Source organism: Leiobunum rupestre, chromosome 2 (genome assembly GCF_980474605.1).
Source record: "Leiobunum rupestre chromosome 2, qqLeiRupe1.1.hap1, whole genome shotgun sequence".
Taxonomy (NCBI): Eukaryota; Metazoa; Arthropoda; class Arachnida; order Opiliones; family Sclerosomatidae; genus Leiobunum; species Leiobunum rupestre.
In genome coordinates, this window is record NC_143385.1 from 64,268,643 (window position 1) to 64,296,153 (window position 27,511).

Here is a 27,511-nt window from a genome sequence, read left to right on the forward strand (position 1 = left end):
ATTTATTACAATTAAAAAATCGATTTATTTCAATTAAAAAATCGATTTATTTTAATAATCGGAATTTTTTAGGTTGTTTCTTTAAGTTTTATGCTTATTTTTCTCGAAAATGTATTAATAATTTGAGTGCAGTTGATGTAAACTAAAATTTAAATTAATCTTCAATAAATTTAATTTATTTTGGTATGAATTGAAATTTCCAGAAATCCTAATTTTAATCATTTTTTATTGATTTTTTTAACATTGCCTAAATTAAATTTAATAGGTACTTTTAATAATTTTGCTTTTATTTTTCATTGAATTATCAGCCCAGGGCGCCCATAGTACCCATAATTCCTATAAATTCCTTTAATTTTAAATTGTTCCTATTTTTTCCTATTTTCAAAAATTGTACATATAAATCCCTTTAATTTTTAAAATTGTAATTAGGCAGCTATTGAAACGCTTATGGGAAATGTACTAAGCAGCTTAACTTATAGGAAATTTAAAAAAAAATGACTTAGCGGGGTTTTTACTTGATAATAATGATGTATATGACCTCTAGGATTGCTTATTTCAGTGGTTGCTTACATGCAGCGTTATGCCATTCTTTTGCAAACTTGTTTAAAAAAAAACACTAAAATTGTTTTCTTATTTATTTTTATTTTGAAACATGTTTTAAGTTAATATCGAAGCCATATTAAATGTGATAGAAAAAATTAAGTTCTTTTATATAATATTTTTTCAAGAGATTTTTATTATCTGTTCCTATAATTCCTATAATATAAAATCAGACTACCCTGGCATTTGCGGATTTTGATATTTGGCTACTATCCTAGTAGACCAGAAATCTGTGTTGTTGGTTTTGTCCTGGCAAGATAACTAACCCTAAATTTTTTCGAAAAAAGGGTGGCAATATTGGCAATCAATTAATATACAGTTTGAATAGGTTTTGAAAAACCTTTAGGAAAAAAACGTAAACAAGACGGTTATGTGTAGATCTAAAACACTTTGTTTTGATAAAAAGTAGATGATTTCTTAAAAAACATTTGAAAATATGTTTGACTAAGATCAAAGTGTAGCAGCTTTTCACATCATCGAAGTAGATGCGGGGTTCCCGGCTATTCTGTTTCGTATAATTCTATTTTTTTCCTATATTTTTCGATTAAAACCCAACTAAAAAAATTTTCAAATATTTTCAGACCAACAATACATTTTTAGATTGTCATTTTTATTTAAAAGCAATGATCCTTGCGAATATTTACAGATTCGAAAAGACTATCCTATAATTTGGAAATTTAGTCCTATTATTATTATCCTATAATTTGGAAATTTAGTCCTATTATTATTATCCTATAATTTGGAAATTTAGTCCTATTATTATTATCCTATAATTTTGAAATTTAGTCCTATTATTATCCTATAATTTGGAAATTTAGTCCTATTATTATCCTATAATTTGGAAATTTAGTCCTATTATTATCCTATAATTTGGAAATTTAGTCCTATTATTATCCTATAATTTGGAAATTTGTCCTATTATCCTATAATTTGGAAATTTAGTCCTATTATTATCCTATAATTTGGAAATTTAGTCCTGTAATTATCCTATAATTTGGAAATTTAGTCCTGTAATTATTCTATAATTTGGAAATTTAGTCCTGTAATTATCCTATAATTTGGAAATTTAGTCCTATTGTTATTATCCTATAATTTGGAAATTTAGTCCTATTACTATCCTATAATTTGGAATTTTAGTCCTATTATTATCCTATAATTTGGAAATTTAGTCCTATTATTATCCTATATTTTGGAAATTTAGTCTTATTATCCTATAATTTGGAAATTTAGTCCTATTATTATCCTATAATTTGGAAATTTAGTCCTATTATTATCCTATAATTAGGAAATTTAGTCCTATTATTATCCTATAATTTGGAAATTTAGTCCTGTAATTATCCTATAATTTGGAAATTTAGTCCTGTAATTATCCTATAATTTGGAAATTTAGTCCTGTAATTATCCTATAATTTGGAAATTTAGTCTTGTAATTATCCTATAATTTGGAAATTTAGTCCTATTACTATCCTATAATTTGGAAATTTAGTCCTATTACTATCCTATAATTTGGAAATTTAGTCCTATTATTATCCTATATTTTGGAAATTTAGTCCTATTATCCTATAATTTGGAAATTTAGTCCTATTATTATCCTATAATTTGGAAATTTAGTCCTATTATTATCCTATAATTTGGAAATTTAGTCCTATTACTATCCTATAATTTGGAAATTTAGTCCTATTATTATCCTATATTTTGGAAATTTAGTCCTATTATCCTATAATTTGGAAATTTAGTCCTATTATTATCCTATAATTTGGAAATTTAGTCCTATTATTATCCTATAATTTGGAAATTTAGTCTTATTATCCTATAATTTGGAAATTTAGTCCTATTATTATCCTATAATTTGGAAATTTAGTCCTATTGTTATTATCCTATAATTTGGAAATTTAGTCCTATTATTATTATCCTATAAATTTGGAAATTTTGTCCTATTATTATCCTATAATTTGGAAATTTAGTCTTGTAATTATCCTATAATTTGGAAATTTAGTCTTGTAATTATCCTATAATTTGGAAATTTAGTCTTGTAATTATCCTATAATTTGGAAATTTAGTCTTGTAATTATCCTATAATTTGGAAATTTAGTCTTGTAATTATCCTATAATTTGGAAATTTAGTCCTGTAATTATCCTATAATTTGGAAATTTAGTCCTATTGTTATTATCCTATAATTTGGAAATTTAGTCCTATTATTATTATCCTATAATTTGGAAATTTAGTCCTATTATTATTATCCTATAATTTGGAAATTTAGTCCTATTATTATTATCCTATAATTTGGAAATTTAGTCCTATTACTATCCTATAATTTGGAAATTTAGTCCTATTATTATCCTATAATTTGGAAATTTAGTCCTATTATTATCCTATAATTTGGAAATTTAGTCCTATTATTATCCTATAATTTGGAAATTTAGTCCTATTGTTATTATCCTATAATTTGGAAATTTAGTCCTGTAATTATCCTATAATTTGGAAATTTAGTCCTGTAATTATCCTATAATTTGGAAATTTAGTCTTGTAATTATCCTATAATTTGGAAATTTAGTCCTATTATTATCCTATAATTTGGAAATTTAGTCCTGTAATTATCCTATAATTTGGAAATTTAGTCTTGTAATTATCCTATAATTTGGAAATTTAGTCTTGTAATTATCCTATAATTTGGAAATTTAGTACTGTAATTATCCTATAATTTGGAAATTTAGTCCTGTAATTATCCTATAATTTGGAAATTTAGTCCTGTAATTATCCTTTAATTTGGAAATTTAGTCTTGTAATTATCCTATATATTTTTGATAACTAATGGCTCGGAGCCCTTTAGATAACTTCTTAGCCTCACCCCTCAAGTTATAGAGGGATTGAGGCTGTTATTTTCACTCTTGACGTTATCGGTGGTGGTGATTGTGAATACACCGCGACGCCAGCTCCGAAAGGCGGGGTTTTCGACCCCAAATGCAAAAGTTACTTTTACGACCCGCGAAACGGCGATTTCTCCTCAACGGCACTTGCTAAAAATTTAATTTATACGTCATTCGATTGGTATTAGTTCCCTCTATCTAACTGTACTAGTGCCCAAACTTTGTTGTTGATCAAAGGGGGTTTTTTCGCCCCGAATAAAATTGATGTACAAGTCCCCGCGAAACGGTCAATTTATTTGTCAGCGACCAATATGAACGATACGTCCATGAATGGGGTTTGAAAAACTGTCAGGTGCAATACTATGGGGCCCTGTAACTTTGGGCCACTGACGCCACAGTTAATAATAATAAAAGGGCAGGGATGAGGCTGCTATTATGGCCTGTGCCATCTTGTTTAAATAATAAGCTTCTTCGTCCTTTGGCTAAGATCAAAGTGTAGTATTTTCCCATCATCGAAACACATGATTTGGTATAAATTTTTATTTATTTTTTAATAGTAAGCCTCGTCCTTTGGCTAAGATCAAAGTATGATATTTTTCCCATAATCGAAACAAATGAATTCGTATAAATTTTTATTTTTTTTAATAGTAAGCCTCGTCCTATGGCTAAGATCAAAGTGTAGTATTTTTACCATTATCGAAACAAATGAATTCGTATATATATTTTTTTAATATTAAGCCTCGTCCTTTGGCTAAGATCAAAGTGTAGTATTTTTACCATCCTCGAAACAAATGAATTCGTATATATATTTCTTTTTAATAGTAAGCCTCGTCCTTTGGCTAAGATCCAAGTATGGCATTTTCCCCATCACCGAAACAAATAAATTCGTATACTTTTTTTTTAATATTAAGCCTCGTCCTTTGGCTAAGATAAAAGTGTAGTATTTTTCCCATCATCGAAACAAATGATTTCGTATATTTTTTTAATAGTAAACTTCGTCCTTTGGCTTAGATCAAAGTGTTATATATTTTCGCATCAACTGTATGAACGTATTTCGGCACCGCCACCATTAAAATTGCACCAATCTATCCGGTACATTCTCGCACGTATATCGTAGTTTCTTACACTTTGAAAGATATAGAAATTTTCAAGTTATTTTTAATTCCGCGTTTGTAGTGATAATATTGTCACAATCTTTAGAATTTATATCGCACTTCTAGATAACCTTCTTCTAGATCACCTTCTTCTAGATTAATTGTTCAAATTATCGGCCAATTCGAGCAAAAAGCGCTTATTTTTAGGTATATCCTTATCATCATTCTCCTTTGATGGATGATGGCAAATCAGGTGTCATTTTTATCTGGCTCTCTTGGAACATTTAAAATGCTTCAAATTCCTCCGATGAAGGAGTCAATTTAGAGATAAATTTTACAATTTTCTGCTCAGTTTATCTTTATTGCCAATTTATTTTGGAACATTCTCGGCCAAAACGAAGCCAACAATGAAGAATCTCGGAATATATGTTACTGATAGGCAGTATCCATCTTATTGTAGTGCTAAATGATATTTGCTACAAACATTCCAGCTAATTTTTCAAAGAACCGTTTTCATTTTAGTGACTTACAAAAACTTTTAATTTATAGTTTGTTCGAATTGTTATATATAGTTTGTTCGAATTGTTATATATAGTTTGTTCGAATTGTTATATATAGTTTGTTCGAATTGTTATATATAGGTTGTTCGAATTGTTATATATAGGTTGTTCGAATTGTTATATATAGGTTGTTCGAATTGTTATATATAGGTTGTTCGAATTGTTATATATAGGTTGTTCGAATTGTTATATATAGGTTGTTCGAATTGTTATATATAGGTTGTTCGAATTGTTATATATAGGTTGTTCGAATTGTTATATATAGGTTGTTGAAATCGGGAAATAATCGCGGTAGAATCGGGAAATAATCGCGGTAGAATCGGGAAATAATCGCGGTAGAATCGGGAAATAATCGCGGTAGAATCGGGAAATAATCGCGGTAGAATCGGGAAATAATCGCGGTAGAATCGGGAAATAATCGCGGTAGAATCGGGAAATAATCGCGGTAGAATCGGGAAATAATCGCGGTAGAATCGGGAAATAATCGCGGTAGAATCGGGAAAATCTGTTTGCTAATAGTATATGAAACCTGTAGATACTTCTTCCGTGATAAATATATCCTAACGCTCGTACACGACCTGAAATTTTAAAATGGCCCCAATAAATCAGGCAAATAAATGTTTGAAAGAAAAATACCTGTGAAATATATTGTAGTGTTCGTACGGGGTCAAAATAAAGTCGGGGTCGGGGTCGGGGTCGGGGTCGGGGTCGGGGTGGGTCTAACCCCGCGAAAAACAAGTCGGGGTCGGGGTCGGGGATGGAAAATTCTTTGTATTTATTAAGAATAGAAAAATTAAAAAATACCCCAATTTTACTGGTTAAGATTAGATAGTGTATCTTGTGTAAGCCAGCCTCTGAGCCTAGGGACTATTAGTAATAGTCTTAGTCGATAGCTACGCCGCAAAATTTTCGTTTTGAAAACGAAAAATTTCAAAGTTGGCCGTTTTCAATCTATCGAAATCTGGCAGCCTTGCCTGCCTTCCGGCCTGTATCTCCATACCGAAAATGGCCGACGATTACGCCGCCGAAAATATTTTACAAAACTGATCGGCGGCATTTTTGACTGTTATTTTGAATTATCGACTAGGACTATAGTAAAAATAGATCAGATAGGTAGATTTTAAAATAGGTCTATAGCTTAGGCATTGTAATTGTTTAAATAAGTTGTTTTATAAATTCACAAGTAATTTCCAAACGTTGAAACGTTGTAACTCCACACTCCTTAGCTGAGACTGAGAGAGCCCGAAAGTCGAAACAACGGCAATCATGAAACTAAAACTTAAAAAAGCGACTCAAGTCGGAGGCAAGCGTCAAGCGAGAGCTACGTCAGCGGTATCAGCCGAAGGTCATTCGGATCATTCTATTGTCGCCCACGAAAAAAGGGAGAGAAGGAACCTATATATTTTATATATTTTTAGGATTTTAGCGGGGTGCGTCGGCGCGAAAATTTAAAATTACTAAAACATAACCCCGAAAAATGGAAAACCCCGACTTGATTTGCGACAGTCGGGGTCGGGGTCGGGGACAGAAGTCGGGGATCCCCGACTTTCGGGGTCGGGGTCGGGGTCCCCGTACGAACACTAATATATTGCAAGATTTTACCTCTAACCTTTGTTGTAACCCCGCTAGATAACTTCGGCCTCGGGGAATTTATTCCGAAAATTTAGGAACATACAGTTCTGGTAAAAAGTATCTTCAACAGCGAGAATTATTTAAATAAATGAGGAATAGAAACACACGTGTATAATGAAACGCGATTTATGCAAATGTTTCGAAAACAACGCAACAAAGTTTCTCCTTGAACCGTGCAAGATGCTCATCGCCGGAACGAATGCCCACTGGAATGGAAAATACAAATATTTATTTAAATTGAGCTTAAACACGCTTCAACACAAACGGAAAAGAGCTATTAAGCTTAGCGCTCAACCGGGGTTGAAAATACGTAAAAATATTTTAGTCGTACCATAAGTAACGTAATAAAATTAAGTGTGACCATTACTATCGACGCTATTGGTTTTCATGTTTGTCTGTTTCGGCAATGACTACGTAAAACGGGTCCGTTAAGTTAGCCCCCCCAGCAACCCGAAATTTTATCAGAGACCTATATTCTATTTGCACCCCCCTTGCACCACCTTGCACCACCAAAATAAAAGCTTGCACCAGAACAGGGCGGATTGCACCGACAAAATTAAACTGGGGGGCCAACTTAATGGCCAGCCCCCCCGAATTTCCAAAGGTCATTTTTTTCCCTATATTCTATTTGCACCCACCTTGCACCACCTTGCACCACCAAAATAAAAGCTTGCACCAGAAGAGGGAAGATTCCACCGGCCAAAAGGAACTGGGGGGCCAACTTAATGGCCAGCCCCCCCGAATTTTCAAAGGTCTTTTTTTCCTATATTCTATTTGCACCCACCTTGCACCACCTTGCACCACCAAAATAAAAGCTTGCACCAGAACAGGGAAGATTCCACCGGCCAAAAGGAACTGGGGGGCCAACTTAATGGCCAGCCCCCCCGAATTTCCAAAGGTCATTTTTTTCCCTATATTCTATTTGCACCCACCTTGCACCACCTTGCACCACCAAAATAAAAGCTTGCACCAGAAGAGGGAAGATTCCACCGGCCAAAAGGAACTGGGGGGCCAACTTAATGGCCAGCCCCCCCGAATTTTCAAAGGTCTTTTTTTCCTATATTCTATTTGCACCCACCTTGCACCACCTTGCACCACCAAAATAAAAGCTTGCACCAGAACAGGGAAGATTCCACCGGCCAAAAGGAACTGGGGGGCCAACTTAATGGCCAGCCCCCCAGAATTTCCAAAGGTCTTTTTTTCCTATATTCTATTTGCACCCACCTTGCACCACCTTGCACCACCAAAATAAAAGCTTGCACCAGAACAGGGCGGATTGCACCGGCCAAAAGGAACTGGGGGGCCAACTTAATGGCCAGCCCCCCCGAATTTCCAAAGGTCTTTTTTTCCTATATTCTATTTGCACCCACCTTGCACCACCAAAATAAAAGCTTGCACCAGAAGAGGGAAGATTCCACCGGCCAAAAGGAACTGGGGGGCCAACTTAATGGCCAGCCCCCCCGAATTTTCAAAGGTCTTTTTTTCCTATATTCTATTTGCACCCACCTTGCACCACCTTGCACCACCAAAATAAAAGCTTGCACCAGAACAGGGAAGATTCCACCGGCCAAAAGGAACTGGGGGGCCAACTTAATGGCCAGCCCCCCCGAATTTCCAAAGGTCATTTTTTTCCCTATATTCTATTTGCACCCACCTTGCACCACCTTGCACCACCAAAATAAAAGCTTGCACCAGAAGAGGGAAGATTCCACCGGCCAAAAGGAACTGGGGGGCCAACTTAATGGCCAGCCCCCCCGAATTTTCAAAGGTCTTTTTTTCCTATATTCTATTTGCACCCACCTTGCACCACCTTGCACCACCAAAATAAAAGCTTGCACCAGAACAGGGAAGATTCCACCGGCCAAAAGGAACTGGGGGGCCAACTTAATGGCCAGCCCCCCAGAATTTCCAAAGGTCTTTTTTTCCTATATTCTATTTGCACCCACCTTGCACCACCTTGCACCACCAAAATAAAAGCTTGCACCAGAACAGGGCGGATTGCACCGGCCAAAAGGAACTGGGGGGCCAACTTAATGGCCAGCCCCCCCGAATTTCCAAAGGTCTTTTTTTCCTATATTCTATTTGCACCCACCTTGCACCACCAAAATAAAAGCTTGCACCAGAAGAGGGAAGATTCCACCGGCCAAAAGGAACTGGGGGGCCAACTTAATGGCCAGCCCCCCCGAATTTTCAAAGGTCTTTTTTTCCTATATTCTATTTGCACCCACCTTGCACCACCTTGCACCACCAAAATAAAAGCTTGCACCAGAACAGGGAAGATTCCACCGGCCAAAAGGAACTGGGGGGCCAACTTAATGGCCAGCCCCCCAGAATTTCCAAAGGTCTTTTTTTCCTATATTCTATTTGCACCCACCTTGCACCACCTTGCACCACCAAAATAAAAGCTTGCACCAGAACAGGGAAGATTCCACCGGCCAAAAGGAACTGGGGGGCCAACTTAATGGCCAGCCCCCCAGAATTTCCAAAGGTCTTTTTTTCCTATATTCTATTTGCACCCACCTTGCACCACCTTGCACCACCAAAATAAAAGCTTGCACCAGAACAGGGCGGATTGCACCGACAAAATTAAACTGGGGGGGCCAACTTAATGGCCAGCCCCCCCGAATTTCCAAAGGTCATTTTTCCCTATATTCTATTTGCACCCACCTTGCACCACCGAAAACAAAGCTTGCATAGAATCAATGTCACATAAGTGTCCGACACAAATAATGTATGAACAGTCTGATTAGAATCGATTTGTGGTGGTTGTTGTATCATAAGTAAAAAAACGTAAAAATACGACTTCATGTTTTGGGAGCGGTTCTAATATAACTGACCGAAACAAAAACAATTTATGAGCAGTCTATTTATTAATAGTATCAGAAGTAACACAATAAAAGTAAGTAGGTCATTGAAAAACTTACTTGCAATTTTATAAAGTGGGAACCGAGGAGCAGTTATCTCCTTCGCAGAGTGCAGAAGTAATCAAGGTTAAAAATTTAATCGGATTAAATTTAATACAGCCAAAGCTGCAGACATCAAATTTAATCAGATTTAATCAACCAAGAGTGCCGATTTAATCATGGGAGTGAACTGCCCCTCGGTTGGAACAAATCATATAGAAATATTTTGACCAAGTTGATTAGTAGTGCTATCAAAAGTGTCCTAAACAACAAAAGTACGACAATTTTGTATTTGGGGCAATTAAAAATTGTTTATGAGCAATCTTCTTAGTAATAATATCATTAGTAATGTCATTAATGCAAGTATGATTTTTGATAAAAATTATAGTAAACTAAACTGAAAACCCCAAGAAACAAGTTTTGTTAAGTGGGGATTTAAGATCTGTAATTAATAGTGTATAAATAAATATAAATAAATAAAATGAAATAAATAAACAACGGATATTATCTTTAAAATTCGGAATATTGCGCTACCAATAGCTAAAAAATTTAAACCAATTTGGAAAGATAACACCAAACTTTTAGCAGGATAGTTACAAAGAGGACCGTGGAACTAATTGGTGTGAAATGGGTAATAAAAGCAAGATAGAGGATCGCTAACAAGGGGGTAGGGAGAGGCGAGGTGTTACTTTTTGAAAATGGAAACGGAGCTACTTATTTCTACAAGATAATTATACTGGTCCACCTATATTCTAAAATGGACCTAGTCCAATTTAAAACACGTGAGCAAAAACCAAAGCAAAGGTCAAAGTATAACGGTTCCCACAATACTTAAAGCTTGGAGTATTTTGTTCCGTTCGGGCCTTTCGTGCAGTTCGGTAGCGATTTGAGTTTTATTTATTGCGTTAAGTAACTAGATGTTAAAGTTCCTTAAAGCCAGTCGGTAAAATGGTGTTTAAGAAAAAGAGTAAAGAGGAAACCGAGAATATAACTAGAGTAATAATTGCACATGCAGATGAAGTTTTCAGTAGTGATAAGTTTCCAGGAAAATCGCGGTCTGTATGGAAGGATATGTCAATGGTGTTAGAAGGGTCTATGAGTGCCAATGCTCTTTATACGTACGTCCGAAAAAACTACAATAACATTTTGGAGAACTTGGGAATTGGAGACAAGAAAGATGAAACCGAGAAGACAGATGACACTGAATCACAAAAGAGTAGCGATATTGAATGCGATGAAGGAGAATCTGCAAATCATTCGGATTCATTTAATACGTCAAGCGGCTCGCAAAGTTCTAAATCAAATGAAGAAAGAATGGAATTTAACTTGACGATTACTTCAGAAGAATACAAAAAAATGTCACCAACAGATGTTATCTATAAGAAAAACGAGCCAAAAATTACGAAACAACCAAGTAGGCCTTACTTAGTTTTTAAGAAAGGTAGCTGGACCCATGTCATTCATCGACATTTTACTAATGATACAAAATTACCATGTTTAATCTCCTTTAAACGAGCGAAATTAAGCCGGTCGGCTGAAATATATGGTAAAATATTTGGGCATTGCACAATTTGCAAGTCAAATTTTTATGGAGAAATACAAAATGAGCCAGTAATTGACTTCGATGTGCAATTAAGATGTAGAATCGTCGGCAATTTTAAAACAAAACACGACTCTTCAAAGAAAAGACCATTATCTGGTTTGGCCAGGAAAGAGGCGGTAAATGATATGATTGGAAAGGGTATAGCTCCTAGTGCCCTTCGAAGAACCAGAGCCGCTGATGTTATGGAATTTGGAGATGAAGAACCTAAAGATCTTCCTTCAGCTAGTGTATTACGGGTTGCCAAACACGAAGCTTTGAAAATAACTCGGGTAAACGCGGATCCCGTGGTTGCTTTAAATATAATGATGGATTTACGTCACTTTAAAGGTGTAATTAGAGAGCTTGGTTTTCGTCCGTTTAAAGTTTTTTTTTGGTCAGCCGCTCAAATTCATGTGTATCAAAAGTACTGTTCGTCAACTACAAGATCACAATTAGCATTAGATGCTACAGGTAGCGTTGTTAAGAAAATAGAGCGGCCTTCTGGCGAGAAAAGTTCCCACATTTTTTTGTATCAGGGAGTGGTCAGAGATACACGTACAAATAAACAGTACCCAGTGGTACAAATGCTATCAGAATCACACAACTCTGACGTCATATCTTACTGGCTAAATGTGTGGCTGAGATCAGGTGGGATTCCGCCCAAGACCGTGGTTACTGACATGTCGTTGGCGTTGCTATCGGCGGTCTGTCGATCTTTCAGTGATTCAACTTCACTGAATAACTACTTATCAATATGCTTCAATCTGATAGTTTTGAAGAACAAAGAGACGAAACTACCATCGTGTTTCGTTCGTTGTGACGTGGCTCACACTATTAAATTAATATGTAACTGGCCAAGTTTGAAGAATAAAATTAGAAGAACCAAAGAATTTTATTTACGAGCGATGGGACAAATTGTACAAAGTTCTAATTTGGACGATATGAAAAATTTATTAACAGCAGTTATAACAGTTGCAATTTCTGAAACACAAGGCCTTATCTGCGAAACCACCGAAACAACTATTTGTCAGGTTAGGAAGGAATGGTTGACGAGAAGAGTAGCCACTGGTGTGAAAGAAGACATGGATTCTGTCCAGAAAAATATAACAGAAGTCCTGGATAATGAAATTGATCATTTAAATGATACGGGCAACCAGCAAGGCTTCGGTGAAGACCATTCTGAAAGCTTCGAAACCTGGGTCGGTGCTATCGTAGAAGAATGCAAAAGAGAACTGTCTGACCAAAATGTAGAAGGTGATATAGGGAATCAGCAGTACGAGCCAAAACTAATAGTTGATTTGTGCCGTTTGTCTCGTTTAATACCTCTATGGACTGCGGTGATGACGTCATTTTTTGTAGAAAAAAATCTCGTCGCTAGTAGTTCGTCGGTTGAAGGCAGCTTCAACGATGTTAAGCACGTAGTTTTTGCGCACAAAAAACTACCTTTAAGGGTGGACGAGTTTGTGGCAGATTATGTTCATTCCATAGAAGGGACCATGAAGCTAGCAGCAACACCTAGCGCAACGAGACTTTCGTCTATTGTTAAAGGTGAATTCCATTTATTTTAAACGTTAGATTTAACGTTTTAAGATCCCCTTCTGATTTTACTAAATACATTTTTTCATATAGAAACGAACTTCCCAACTGAATCCGAACCGAGTGAAGCCGAGGTTGGAAAGATACAAGAAATTAGAATGTGCCATTATTGTGACGTAGCTTTAGTGAGTTATAATTTACCTTATTATTTCATTCAAAGTTCGAAAACGTAGTTTCTGTATCAATATTATCAATACCTATTTACCTTTACTAAGAACGTACGAGTCAAATGAACATTTTATTTTAGTATTCGAGAAATTGAGTGGAATTAAATGAAGATGAGTTCGATTTAAGGCCTAATTTGGCTCGTGCATCTTTAATTTTAGCTGAATTTAACAATTTAAACAAATTTATTGTAAATGCCAAAATCGCGTGTAAATTTAAAATCAATTTGTCAGGGAAAATATGATCGTCGACACTTTTGTTTGCGTTTGATTTTCGCGGCTCGGCCGTTCCAATGTATATTTTACTTCTGGCCTGTTGCGAGTTACTAGCGGGGGTAAGCCTTCGGGGCTTAACTAATTAACTAAAATTAAAGGGTACGCTTAATTTCTAATTGTTTGTCGTTTTAAGTCGGATGAAATAACTTTAGACAACACAGGATTGCCTGCTCAAACTTGTTTATTCTATTAACTTCTGGTTAAACTATTTCTCTAACTGGAGAAATTCTCTCTTCTGGAGAGGAATTGAAATCTTAACCTTATGGGTTGCCGCTAAAAATGTAACTGAGGAGAAAGTTAACCTTTCCCCTCCTATTTTTTGTTCTCAATTTTTAGAACTCTTACTTTTATGGTTTTGACCTTGGGGTACCGAGCACCAATCGCTTTTCCTAGCCTTTAACGCTAATAGGCTTCAATCTTTGCGCGGGCGCTGTCGTGACAAAGAGAGAACGCGTCCCTTTCTTCAATTCCACGACAGCTTTACAAAACTTGCGCTTTAGTGGTCATAAATCGCAAGTTTCCGAAGCATCATAAAAAAACCCCTTGACAGGCAATATCCGGGGGGAAAAGATGCTTCGCAAGGTCATTAGGCAGGTTTATAATAACAAAATGAAATATTTACACTGATAATTAATTTCGAGATATATACAAAGCAATATAATATTTACAAAACAATTATGTTATTTTACATGGCCGACTCGTACGTTCTCGGTAAGCATAAATAAGTTCATAATATTATATATTAAAGATGTAATATTAAGTTTTTGAATATTTATTATTTTTTATTGGGTACATAATAAAGGACGATGGCGATGAGAAAGGTGAAGAAGCAGCCTGTAAACACTGCGCAAAAGTTAGAAAAGACATTGGTTTAGGAAGGGAATCTGACAAAATTAGTTTTCTTTTAAAAACGCCCGATATGCCAGTATTAGAAACAGAATTACCTAAAGGTACGTAAAGTGGTCTACATTGATAAGTTAGGCGATGGATCAATGATCTTTTCAACTTGTCTTCCAATTAATTAACAAGCGGTTTTACTTAATTCTATATATTTGTATTTTACAAGGATCTCAAGAAGTAATTATCTGCGTTTCGTGTGCTAAAGAAACCTCCGGTGCCCACAAATGCGTTACGTGCAAGGTAAAATAAATTATAAACGAAATTCGGGCACGACAATTAAGCGTATTTTCATAAGTTTTAGTAATTTATTTTTTATCCTATAGCTTTATGTACACGCAATTCCCGATTGTTCCTTCCCAGCTGGTGAAGAAGAAGGATATGGAGTTGGCCGATTTTGCTTTAAGTGCTTTAATAGCGCAAACGACGAAAAGATAAATAATGAAGAGATGGCCGCTATTGAAAATTGGAGGGGATTGGGCGAGTTACCACCGAAAAAGAGACGCCGAAAATCTTACTTAAACCCAATAAGTGAAATGGCGGCGGCGCAATATTCGTCCCAAAAGAAAATTATGCCTATTGGGCTATTGAAAAACGCGAATCGCTCCGATCTCCGCCCGACAAAGATTAAGGGGGAAAGTTGTAGTTTTTCTAACACTTGCGCCTTCGACTCTATAATTCAATTGCTGGCCACTTCGATTTGTGACAGCGATAAATTGAAAGAGAAATTGGAGGACCTTAAAGAAATTCCCATATTTAGCTTAGCTAATTTAATATCCAGTGAAGGTATTAAAGTAACCACTTATCAAAAAAGAGGAATAATTTTGTCGGGTGTTACTGATCCAGAAATTTGGCCCAATAAATTGAAATATTTCAATTGTAACGAATCAGTGCCCGTATTGATAAAGAAACTTTTTAAAAACCATCCTATTTATACCTCTAAAAATCTCTGTTGTAATGCTCTTTGCACGGAACCAAAAATAGAAGAAAACCCTGGTGTTTTATCCCTGGAATGCCCGCCCAAGAATATTACGCGTTTGCAGGAAATTGTGGATACATTTATTTATGGGAGGGAGGCTAAATGCCATAAATGCGAAGAGACCAGAAACATTACAATAACCAATTTCCAATGCTATCTAATGTTAGAATTGACAAATCTTGACGAAAGATTAGATTTTGAAGGAACATATATGGCTAAGTTAAGCGACATACCATTGACGTTAAAAATTGGTGAATTGGAAATGCAGCTCAGGGGCGTAATTGGCTACAAGGGGCCGAAAATAGCAATTTCGGCACATACAATGGGTCATTTCATTTCCTACGCTTGTAGAGATGACGGGTTTAGTGGGAAGTGGGAAGTCTATGACGATTTGGCAAAGCAAAAAAATGACTATTCGAGTAACGAAACGGTCTGCGTAAACACACTCTATTACTCAATATAATTAATTTAGTATATTTTGTATTTTTTCTTTAAAACGTATACGAATAAAAACAGTTTTCGAGTTCAATGGTCGATATCAAATGTTTTCAAAAATTGTCATTCAATTAAAGGGAACCGCGAGTGACATTGCGCGAGTTTAGTCTAAACACTACTAAGTGTTCTTTAGGTACCCCCTGCTTTACCCAGATATTTTATTTCTTTTTAATATTCGTACTATTCTGTAAAACTACGAATCTCAGACACGCGCGGTATCGTAAAATTATAGCACATATAATTTCAATATAGGCTCCAACATGCAACGTAGGCTGCTGATCCCTTTATCGACACACAAAATGAATCGGCGCACAGTTGTATGAACATTGAGTTTAAACGATATTGATAATAGAAACGCCTTATAGTTTGTTTATCGGGTACCATCAGGTTAGTGTGGAAATTGAAAGAGATAAGCCGGATGAACACATCAAAATCGCAAGCGAAATTTTCGCGCGATAGTTAGCTTTGTCAGTACTTCTGTCGTTTAGGGCACTTTTGATAGCACTACTAATCAACTTGGTCAAAATATTTCTATATGATTTGTTCCAACCGAGGGGCAGTTCACTCCCATGATTAAATCGGCACTCTTGGTTGATTAAATCTGATTAAATTTGATGTCTGCAGCTTTGGCTGTATTAAATTTAATCCGATTAAATTTTTAACCTTGATTACTTCTGCACTCTGCGAAGGAGATAACTGCCCCTCGGTTCCCACTTTATTAAATTGCCAGTAAGTTTTTCAATGACCTACTTACTTTTATTGTGTTACTTCTGATACTATTAATAAATAGACTGCTCATAAATTGTTTTTGTTTCGGTCAGTTATATTAGAACCGCTCCCAAAACATGAAGTCGTATTTTTACGTTTTTTTACTTATGATACAACAACCACCACAAATCGATTCTAATCAGACTGTTCATACATTATTTGTGTCGGACACTTATGTGACATTGATTCTATGCAAGCTTTGTTTTCGGTGGTGCAAGGTGGGTGCAAATAGAATATAGGGAAAAATGACCTTTGGAAATTCGGGGGGGCTGGCCATTAAGTTGGCCCCCCCCAGTTTAATTTTGTCGGTGCAATCCGCCCTGTTCTGGTGCAAGCTTTTATTTTGGTGGTGCAAGGTGGGTGCAAATAGAATATAGGGAAAAAATGACCTTTGAAAATTCTGGGGGGCTGGCCATTAAGTTGGCCCCCCAGTTCCTTTTGGCCGGTGGAATCTTCCCTCTTCTGGTGCAAGCTTTTATTTTGGTGGTGCAAGGTGGTGCAAGGTGGGTGCAAATAGAATATAGGAAAAAAAGACCTTTGGAAATTCGGGGGGGCTGGCCATTAAGTTGGCCCCCCAGTTCCTTTTGGCCGGTGGAATCTTCCCTCTTCTGGTGCAAGCTTTTATTTTGGTGGTGCAAGGTGGTGCAAGGTGGGTGCAAATAGAATATAGGGAAAAAATGACCTTTGGAAATTCTGGGGGGCTGGCCATTAAGTTGGCCCCCCAGTTCCTTTTGGCCGGTGCAATCCGCCCTGTTCTGGTGCAAGCTTTTATTTTGGTGGTGCAAGGTGGGTGCAAATAGAATATAGGAAAAAAAGACCTTTGGAAATTCTGGGGGGCTGGCCATTAAGTTGGCCCCCCAGTTCCTTTTGGCCGGTGGAATCTTCCCTGTTCTGGTGCAAGCTTTTATTTTGGTGGTGCAAGGTGGTGCAAGGTGGGTGCAAATAGAATATAGGAAAAAAAGACCTTTGGAAATTCGGGGGGGCTGGCCATTAAGTTGGCCCCCCAGTTCCTTTTGGCCGGTGGAATCTTCCCTCTTCTGGTGCAAGCTTTTATTTTGGTGGTGCAATGTGGTGCAAGGTGGGTGCAAATAGAATATAGGGAAAAAAATGACCTTTGGAAATTCGGGGGGGCTGGCCATTAAGTTGGCCCCCCAGTTTAATTTTGTCGGTGCAATCCGCCCTGTTCTGGTGCAAGCTTTTATTTTGGTGGTGCAAGGTGGTGCAAGGGGGGTGCAAATAGAATATAGGTCTCTGATAAAATTTCGGGTTGCTGGGGGGGCTAACTTAACGGACCCCGTAAATCTGCCTAATCGAGGCTGATTCAGGTTTGCCACGATACCTGGAAAACCAGGAATTACTGAAAAGTCAGGGAATTTTAAAAATTAATCTAAAAATCAGGGAAAAGTCAGGGAATTTTAAAAAATTAATCTAAAAATCATAGAAAAGTCAGGGAATTTCAAAAATTAATCTAAAAATCAGGGAAATCTCAGGGAATTTAATTTCGGTTGTAAATAGGAAACTTTTTCTAAAATATACGTTAAAAAAATACAAAATCTTGGTACAAAGTAAGTCAGGGAAAATCTCCGGAGATTTTCAGGGAAAACCTGGAAAAACCAGGGAATTTGATTGTAAAAAAAAATGGCAACCCTGTGAGTGAAACGCTTTCAACAGTAAAAAATAACGTTTTCTATGTAAAAATTATGATAAATTATTAAATCGTAAAATTGACCATCAATTATTATTTTGGAATTGGAATCAAGGCTCTAACCGAGTCCATAAAATATCAAAGAGTACTATTTTGGTTCATGGTCCCTAATCTACCCTAAAATTGGGATTTGATCCCTAAAGTACTCTATTTTCCTGAAATCCAGGAAAAAAAACATCTGCTCGTGGACTGTTTACAAAATAGTCAAAGTTGAGGTTAAGTCGGACTAATTCAGGCTGTAAATTTTTAAGAAAATATAAATACCAAATCGGTTTTGTAGTTTAGTTCAAATAAAGATCTAATTTTGTTTTACATTGACATATATTTTTCCTTTTTTTTAAGCGTTGGTGGTAGCCCTGTCGTTTCTATCGCAATTAATTAATTAAATAGTGATCTTCTAAAACTTCCGATTACAGAGTATCATTTACCTAAAACGTTCAGTGTCATACTTCTGTGTTTTATGTTACTTATGGTTGATACTTTATGTAAGGATAAATGCGTGTTTTGATCCAAATTTGAAACAGAAATGGGCCTTAAACTTGTATGATTTTCGACTTTTCCGCTCTGAAACAAATTTTGCATTGGTAACAGTATTCATTAATGGATGAATGGGATTCGCTATTTATTTCTGGTTCATTTAAGATTTACAGACAACGTATTTTTCTACGTATAGATCGCTTTATAAATATAAGTCGGAGAATTTAAATATTTCATAAAATATTTTATTGTACCAATTTCTTTAATCCTTTTTGTTCGCTAAAGTAAATGTACAGATTGAACACGGAAGGCTAGGCAATTTTGTTGCTGCAACGAAAGATTTTTTATTAAGTTGGAAGTAAAATAAATTTGCTATTAATTTGATCGACCAAAGTTGTCTTTAGTTATAACATCATTCGAAAAGGCACCTTTAAACTAAAACAGTGTTACCTAATTGTCACCTTTTTAGAATAAAGTCCGTGTCAGTGGCAAAAATTGGCAAATAGTAAATTCATTTAAATGATGTAAATTATATCTTTCAGATATGTAGCATCACTTACATGTGAGATAATGTTTAAATTTTTCACAAAAAACCTTTAAAAACACCTTAAAGATTTATAGCACACGAATTCCAACTCAGGAAAAACCGTTGAAAAATAGCCCAAAGAAATAACTAGATTGGGATATAATCGAGTTTCTAGCCCAAAACCTGGCAACTAATCCAGTATATTTGTCTAAAATAGCACAAATATATTTTTTATTTGGTATGTTTTTTTATTTTTATTAAGATTTATTATTGGCCTATATTTGCCATATTAGCCAGTAAAAGTATTATTCGCCATGTCGGTATTTACCACTTTTTGCCACATTATTTGACCCTTGACATTTACCACTTCGGAACACTGAACTAAAATATTAGATTACGTAAATTCATTAACTTCTGATAAATGTAAAATATAAAGTAAAATTAATAAATTCTGTAATTTTATTTCAGTTAAAATAAAACCAGTAAAATCTCCTTGGTTACTAAAGTATAATTTAAGTAAATTCATAAACTACTGATAAAAGTAAAATATAAAGTAAAGAAAATGGAAAAATTTATAAGTCGGGGAATTTAAATCTGATTCAAATCAAGATTTAAAATCAAACTCAACTGATTTTTTATAAAAAATCATTGATTTAAATAAAATAACACAATGTATTTCAATGGTGGAATAAAAAATGGCAAAAAAATGGGTTCTTATAAAATTAAAACACAGAAAATAAGAACAAACTAAAATATTAAATAGTAGTTAAATTTAATTAGATTTCATTTATTTGAAGATCAGCTGAAAAAAGAAAAATATCCGTTAATTAAACAGGAAAAGAGCCAATAATTGTATAAAAAAAATCAATAAAATAAAAATAATTCTTGATTTGATTTAAAAAAAAATTAAAAAAGTGGCAACCCGGTCGAGCATTGTCATTACACTCATTATTTGCGATTTTATAATTTTATTGAGTACCTTAATTAATTCCCTTAATCTTACATAAATTAAAGTAATATATATCGGTGTTATTTAAATGCCCGTATAATTTTAATTGTTTAGTTTGATTTCTTCCATCGCGTATCGCGTTTGAGTGGTTTGTAGGCGTTCGGGCTATTTATAGTCGTGATCGCGATGGAACTCGGCCCATCTTTTCTTAAAAGCGCTATTTAGCGCGCTTCACCCGAAACTGCGAAGGCGGAGATGACAGTCCCAGGTTAAGTTGTCGGCGTCGTCTATCTCGTTTTCAATGTTGTCTCCATTCCTTCCAGACGTCGTTCAATAAGTGTCGTCACCGAAGGCAACTGTCTTTTTTTTAGTTGCTCGGATATACTTAAAACACCGGTTTAAATTATCTTACTTTTTTACCTTTGGCTCCTGATTTGCTGCGCGCTCGGTTGAAACTACTACAATTGGGTTTGTTGTTTTTCGCCTTTGGAGACCGTTCACAAATTACAGGGGCGTGCCAACGTTTTAACGAGAGCACTGCAGGCCTGATACTGAGTCACTTTTCACACTTAAAATCACTTCTTAAAATCTGTCACTTTTCCCGAAATTAGTTAGTATTTATCACTTTTTTCGAATTTTTAGATTTCCTTAGCATTGGACGTTAGAACACTGTCTTACAATTCTTTTTTTACAAATAATAAGACAAAATGAAACTTCGTTCGTTTTTAATTTTTTTTATTAGCAAATAAGTGGTTGAAAAAAGCCTAAGTGATATAACTTCCTATTCTTATATAGTTACTATTTTGGTTGTGTAACTAGTCAAAAATCGCAATTAAACAGTATCTTTTTTACCATTTTTGGTAAATTTTCAGTCACTATTTAAGTATTTAATCACTTTTCGGTCACTTTTAAAAAAAATTAGTCACTAAACTCACTAAATTCTACTACCTAAGCGAGTATCAGGCCTGGCACGGGCAAAAACAATATTGTAAGCACAACCTTGTTAAATAGGCTCAGTCTTTAAATTTGCCGAGGGATAATAAACAAAACACAAAGGGGTCGCATGTTTAGTCCGGGGGTCAGCTCACTCCAATGATTAAATTATGATTAGATTAGATTCAAATTAAATCTGTAGCTTTGACTGTACCAAGAATAATTAAATTATTATTAAATTTGTAATCATGATTATTAGGACACCCTGTATCAAAGTGATATGCCCTCGGTTTAGTCAACTTGTCAGGTTGACTAAAATTTAGGGATGCACCGATATATCGGCCTATTTTGCTAATACCGGTATCGGCCAATATCGGCTTAAGCGAAGCTGATATTGGCCGATACCGGTATAAGAAAAACTATTTTCAGAAAAACATATAAAAATAAGAAAATTCTCGATTAACTAACTACTGATAATATTTTATTTGATTGGCCGCGCGAGATCATACCTTTTTTAGACAGGGGGTTACGAGTGTAAACAAATAAAAAACAACGATATTCGATATGTGATAGAAAATATGTATCAAGTAAAATGAAAAGAAACATATTAGGATATGTTCTTGCAAATCTTTTTCAGGAAAAATGAGAATAAAATGGTATGATAGTGCACGGAACCATCTTTTACAATGATTTGATCATATACACTACTGTTATGATAGATAACTTTGTTAATATCGGACGATATTATCGGCTGTACCCATATCGGTGCACCCTACTAGAAGTTTGGTTCTAAATATCGCTTACCCCAGGGCTCCCAGAGTTCCTATAAATTCCTATTTTTTCGAAATTTTCTAGTTTTTCTATAGCTATATCCAGAAATTCGTATAATTTTAGGTCCGGTGTTCCCGAAACCCTCAACTGTTGGGCTCCCAGAGTTCCTATAAATTCCTATAATTTTAATATACTCCTATAAATTCCTATTTTTTCAAAATTGTTCGTATACATTCCTATTTTTAGCTAAAATGTTCCTATAAATTCCTATAATTTTAATATACTCCTATAAATTCCTATTTTTTCAAAATTGTTCGTATACATTCCTATTTTTAGCTAAAATGTTCCTATAAATTCCTATAATTTTAATATACTCCTATAAATTCCTATTTTTTCAAAATTGTTCGTATACATTCCTATTTTTAGCTAAAATGTTCCTATAAATTCCTATAATTTTAATATACTCCTATAAATTCCTATTTTTTCAAAATTGTTCGTATACATTCCTATTTTTAGCTAAAATGTTCCTATAAATTCCTATAATTTTAATATACTCCTATAAATTCCTATTTTTTCAAAATTGTTCGTATACATTCCTATTTTTAGCTAAAATGTTCCTATAAATTCCTATAATTTTAATATACTCCTATAAATTCCTATTTTTTCAAAATTGTTCGTATACATTCCTATTTTTAGCTAAAATGTTCCTATATTTTCTATGAAATTTCCTATAATTCCTATAATATTTACAAAAATATCGCTGAGAGCCCTGTTACCCAGAACTACTGGAACGTTCAACGTCTAAATAAAATAATCGTTGCATATTAGTAATTGGATCGATAACGTATTTCAGTATAGCCGGGTACATGAAGGGAAACAAATGTTTGGACAACACTACGGTAGAAAATGATAAGTTTCCTCTTTGTAACTTGGCAATACTGCTCAAAGCAAGAAGATACAATATTGCAATTGCAAATAATATAAACATAAATGTTGCTCTTTATTCTTGCCCAATCGGCAAATTATTCGTCGTGTATACTGCTTTATCACAAAAAGGTACCTTCCCATTAGTGTTCGTACGGGGTCAAAATAAAGTCGGGGGTCGGGGTGACTTTGGGCCCATTCGAGCGAAATCCCATTCGTTCGAAAACGATTTAACATTGAGTCCCAATCGATCGAGAATAGCCCAATTGTGTGGTTTACAGCCCAATTTTGCACCTAACCTAACCTAACCTAACCTAGCCTATAACTACCTCCAAGTGACATCGGGGAACCCCAGGCAGAAGTAAAAAAAACAAAATAAAAAGTTCCAGTGAACCGAATCCGCTTTTTGGGCTATATTTCGGAAACATATTGAATTCGGTCGAATGGGAATATACCTCGGGGTGGGTCTAACCCCGCGAAAAACAAGTCGGGGTCGGGGATGGAAAATTCTTGGTATTTATTAAGAATAGAAAAATTATAAAAATACCCCAATTTTACTGGTTTAGATTAGATAGTGTATCTTGTGTAAGCCAGCCTCTGAGCCTAGGGACTATTAGTAATATAGTCAGTTGCAGGCTAAGAAAGACAAAATATATAGTACAATCGGCGCAAGGATGCCTCAGATCGTTTCCGGTTATTCCACCGCGCGAAATTTGAATTTGGCCATTTTACGGTCAAATTCGAATTTTGGTCTTTTCGTCGTCTTTTAGCGCCATCTAGAGACCAAAATTGGAATCTTTATTTTTTAATTTCATAATTGTGGTGGCGAGCAAATTTAAAAGATAAGGCATTCCTATCATTCTTAAATTTAAAATAGTATGAATAATTATTTAATTTTGTAAATTTATTTCTACGTCTTACCAGTTAAATCGGCAGTTTCTTTAAAATAGTTATCACGCTTTCTTGGGGGTAACGTTGTCTTAATGAGATATAGATGTTTAAAATTGTTTTTATCTTTACTTGTTAACAGTAAACCTTCATCATGCTTTTTATAGTAACCTCTTGGGCTGTTTAATATATTTGGAGCTTCCATTATCGAACCTTCTTTAGCAAAATAATTTGGCTGTATTCAGTAATAAAACTCATGACAACATGAAATTAAAAAATAGATTCCAATTTCGGTTCCTAGATGGCGCGAAAATACGAATAAATTCACGAAATTTGAAATTAACCGTAAAGTGGTCAAATTCAAATTTCGCGCGGTCGACTGGCCGGAAATGGTCTGAGGTATCCTTGCGCCGAATGTTCTATATATTTTGTCTTTCTTAGCCTGCAACTGACTATAGTAACAATCGATAAGATAGGTAGATTTTAAAATAGATGTCTATAGCTTAGGCATTGTAATTGTTTAAGTAAGTTGTTTTATAAATTCACAAGTTATTTACAAACGTTGTAACTCCACACTCCTTAGCTGAGACTGAGAGATCCCGACTAGTCGGGGTCGGGGTCGGGGTCCCCGTACGAACACTACTTCCCATACAATAAAGTTTGTTAAAATATTAAAAAAAAGATAGGATCGTCTGTTAATTCAATTTTAAAATTCTAAATTCCAATATGGAAACACTAGGAAGTCGGTGAATTTTGACTTGACGTAGACGTTCTTGTTGATGCATTACTAAATCTCTCTATTCATACGAGCGAACATTTCCAACTTTTCTGACCCATTATGAATATTTAAATATTGTAACTGAAATTTTTCAAAGTTGTGAATTTAAACTTTTACCCTTGCGCGACGCGCTTGTTTTAATATAATGGGAAAAAAGAGTTGTAATTCTCGGAGGCGAATAACACTTCTTTAAAGCATGGTTATCTTTTGTCGCGAAAAACATCATATTTTTTTCTGATTACTGGTATTTAAAGCTTTTGTGTCATGCCTCGAAAAGGCGTTCTTACAACATTTTATTATCATTATTTCGCGTTCATAAATAACGATTAACGGGGGTTATTGACTTACGATATAAAATTGGTTTCTTGGAATTTTAAACAGTTTAAAGTAATTATTTTAACGGGGTTGCCAACGGTGACTAAAAAATCGGGGAATTTAAAAATGACTCTAAATTGTCTGGCAATTTTAAGAATTTCTGAAATGTCAGGATATTTAAATTGATCAGAAAAACTATGATTTATAAACAGAGTTGTTAATTTTTAATTTTTTAAATCGAAAAATACCCGATTTGATTTAAATCGGATTTTAAATTATTTTACTGATTTTATTGATTTTTTTAAGGATTTGTGCCGTGTTTTCGTGACAAATTGAATAATAATTTAAATTAAAAAATAAATTATTCTTAATTAAATTTCATTATTTTAATCGGAAAACATTGTGGCAACCCTGTTTTAAGCACTTAATTTCGAAATTTTTACATTTACGTATTTAAAATTTAAAATATAAATATTTTCATCTATGATTAATATTTAATGCAGTGGTTATGTAATTAAAGCTAATTTTATGTAATTAAAAATAAATTATAGACGTCCACGCCTTAATTTTTTAATTACTTGACAAATTTAACGTGATGCTTCTTAAAATTATTTTATATAAAATGCAAATTTGGAAATATTATTAATATATTCTAATTGCTATAATCGACGTATTTTGCAATAAGCGTAATTCGCGACCGAAAACTATCGCAACGCCCCCTTTGGTTCGCACTTGAAACCTAGATAGGTAGCGTTTAAAGCAGACGCTATTAGTTTTTCCTCGTCGTTATTCGTAAATTTTACTTTATTAAAAATTATAGTATCATTATTTATAAAGTTCATTTAAGGAAAAACGTTCTTATGACATTTTAATTTTTCTGTAGCAGACGCTAGATCATAGGTGCTACATCAGAGAAGCTAGCGCCGTTACGCCACCTACACTCGTTTCAGTCGCGAATTGAATATAAAGGTTTTTGGTGTAACTGTTAATTACTATCTTAATCAAAATTAATTAAAATTATAACAACATTTTGTTAATGGTCTGGAAATTGGGGTTACAAATCTTGAAATTTTATTTTTAAATCTAGAAATAGCTGTTAAAAATTTAGAAGTCATATTTAAAAACCTCGAACCCGGATTTTAAAATATAGAAATCTGTGCAAATAATTTAGAAATCTTATTTCAAAATCTTGAATCCGAGGTTAGAAATTTTAACTTCCTGGTAAAAAATTGTAATCAAATATTAAATGATCTAAAAATCGGGGTCAAAAATCTAGAAATCGTATATTGAAAAGCGGTTTTAAGATCGTAAATCTGAAGCAGAATTTTATTTTAAATTTTCATTTATTAAATCTGTAGTGTCACAAATAACGCGTAGAAGTGACTAAGAACTATGTACGATAGCTTTGTCCCCTGCTGCCATGATGTTTTACTCCTCAGAAACGCCCTAACAGAATTGTCTGTAGCGCCATCTGGAAAGTGCAAAAGTCTGACATTTTTTCCCGCATTGATTGGAGATTCAAAAATGGAAAAATATTTTTTTTAATTTACATCGCAGACTGAAGTATTATAAACTATAATTATAAAAATAATAATAATATCAAGCATAAATAATTAATAATAAATAATTAATAATAAATAATTAATAATAAATAATTTAAGTTTCCATTTTCCACCATTATTTAAAAAGTAGGCACTAGAGGGCGCCAGTCAATAGACGCTTCAATAAATTATCCTCCAAGGAAATCGCCAAGAAATAATATTTTAGAGCGCCGGGACCTGCAAGTCACTGTTTAAAAATAATGGAAATTTTTCACCTTTACGGCAACAACAAGCATTCCCTTTTAACCAGGTAGCTTTTTTGACATATTAAGGGTTGGCCAAAATACGACGTTCTGTTTACAGGTGAAAAGTTTCTATTATTCCCACAAGCACTATATAAACAATAAGTTGCTGGTCCTGGCTCTCGGAAATATTATTTCTTGGCGATTATTATTTAAGTGCCTATTTCGATTGAGAAGTATAACTCCATTATTTACGAATTTCATAGTTCTCGATTACTTCTACGCTTGGTTGGTGTCACATTTTTTATCTGAAAGTAGCCTGTTACAAATAATCGTTTTTTTTTGTCGTCAGGCGTGCATCGATGACAATTTGGACATGGTTGAGTTTCTGGTGGAGCACGACTGTGACCTGAACCGGGGCGACAACGAGGGCTGGACGCCCTTGCACGCCACGGCCTCTTGCGGGTTTGTCAGCATCGCCAGGTACCTGATCGAGCAAGGAGCCAACGTGGCCGCCGTCAACAATGACGGAGACTTGCCCATCGACATCGGAGACTCCACCGAAATCGAGGAATTGCTGCAAGCCGAAATTGATAAGTTGGGTACGAAACATCCTACAATATCGTCTTTAGGGCTTGGAGCAAATAGAAAGGAGTCAGTTTGTTAAACAATTTCCTTGCGGCACCAGTTGGTGAATCGGGGCTGACAAAAAGTGGTGAGACGGCGTGATTACGTCGCTGAGCCCCGTCATTTCTAATATTCGTATGAAACAAATAGACACTTTATCGACCCACACTATTGTTAGAACAATTTTTTAATCCCCTTTCTCTGCTGTGTTTCCACCCCCCCCTTTCCTGCCAGCCCCCTTCTCCCGGGGTCTACCCCTTTCCTGCCAGCCCCCTTCTCCCGGGGTCTACCCCTTTCCTGCCAGCCCCCTTCTCCCGGGGTCTACCCCTTTTCTGACAGCCCCCTTCTCCCGGGGTCTACCCCTTTTCTGACAGCCCCCTTCTCCCGGGGTCTTTCCCTTTTTCTGACAGTCCCTTTTTCT

The 27,511-nt window shown here is 35.0% G+C and overlaps 1 protein-coding gene across 2 annotated transcripts in view; it reads left to right on the top strand.

The window, feature by feature from the left end:
• The window catches only part of Mbs (Myosin binding subunit), a 92,674-nt gene that overhangs the window by 20,907 nt on the left and 44,256 nt on the right, over window positions 1–27,511 (top strand). For both annotated transcript variants that reach the window (XM_090166117.1, XM_090166116.1), the window contains exon 4: window positions 26,816–27,065. In XM_090166117.1, coding sequence (XP_090022243.1) covers window positions 26,816–27,065 — 250 coding nt within the window. The remainder of the gene's footprint in view (window positions 1–26,815; window positions 27,066–27,511) is intronic.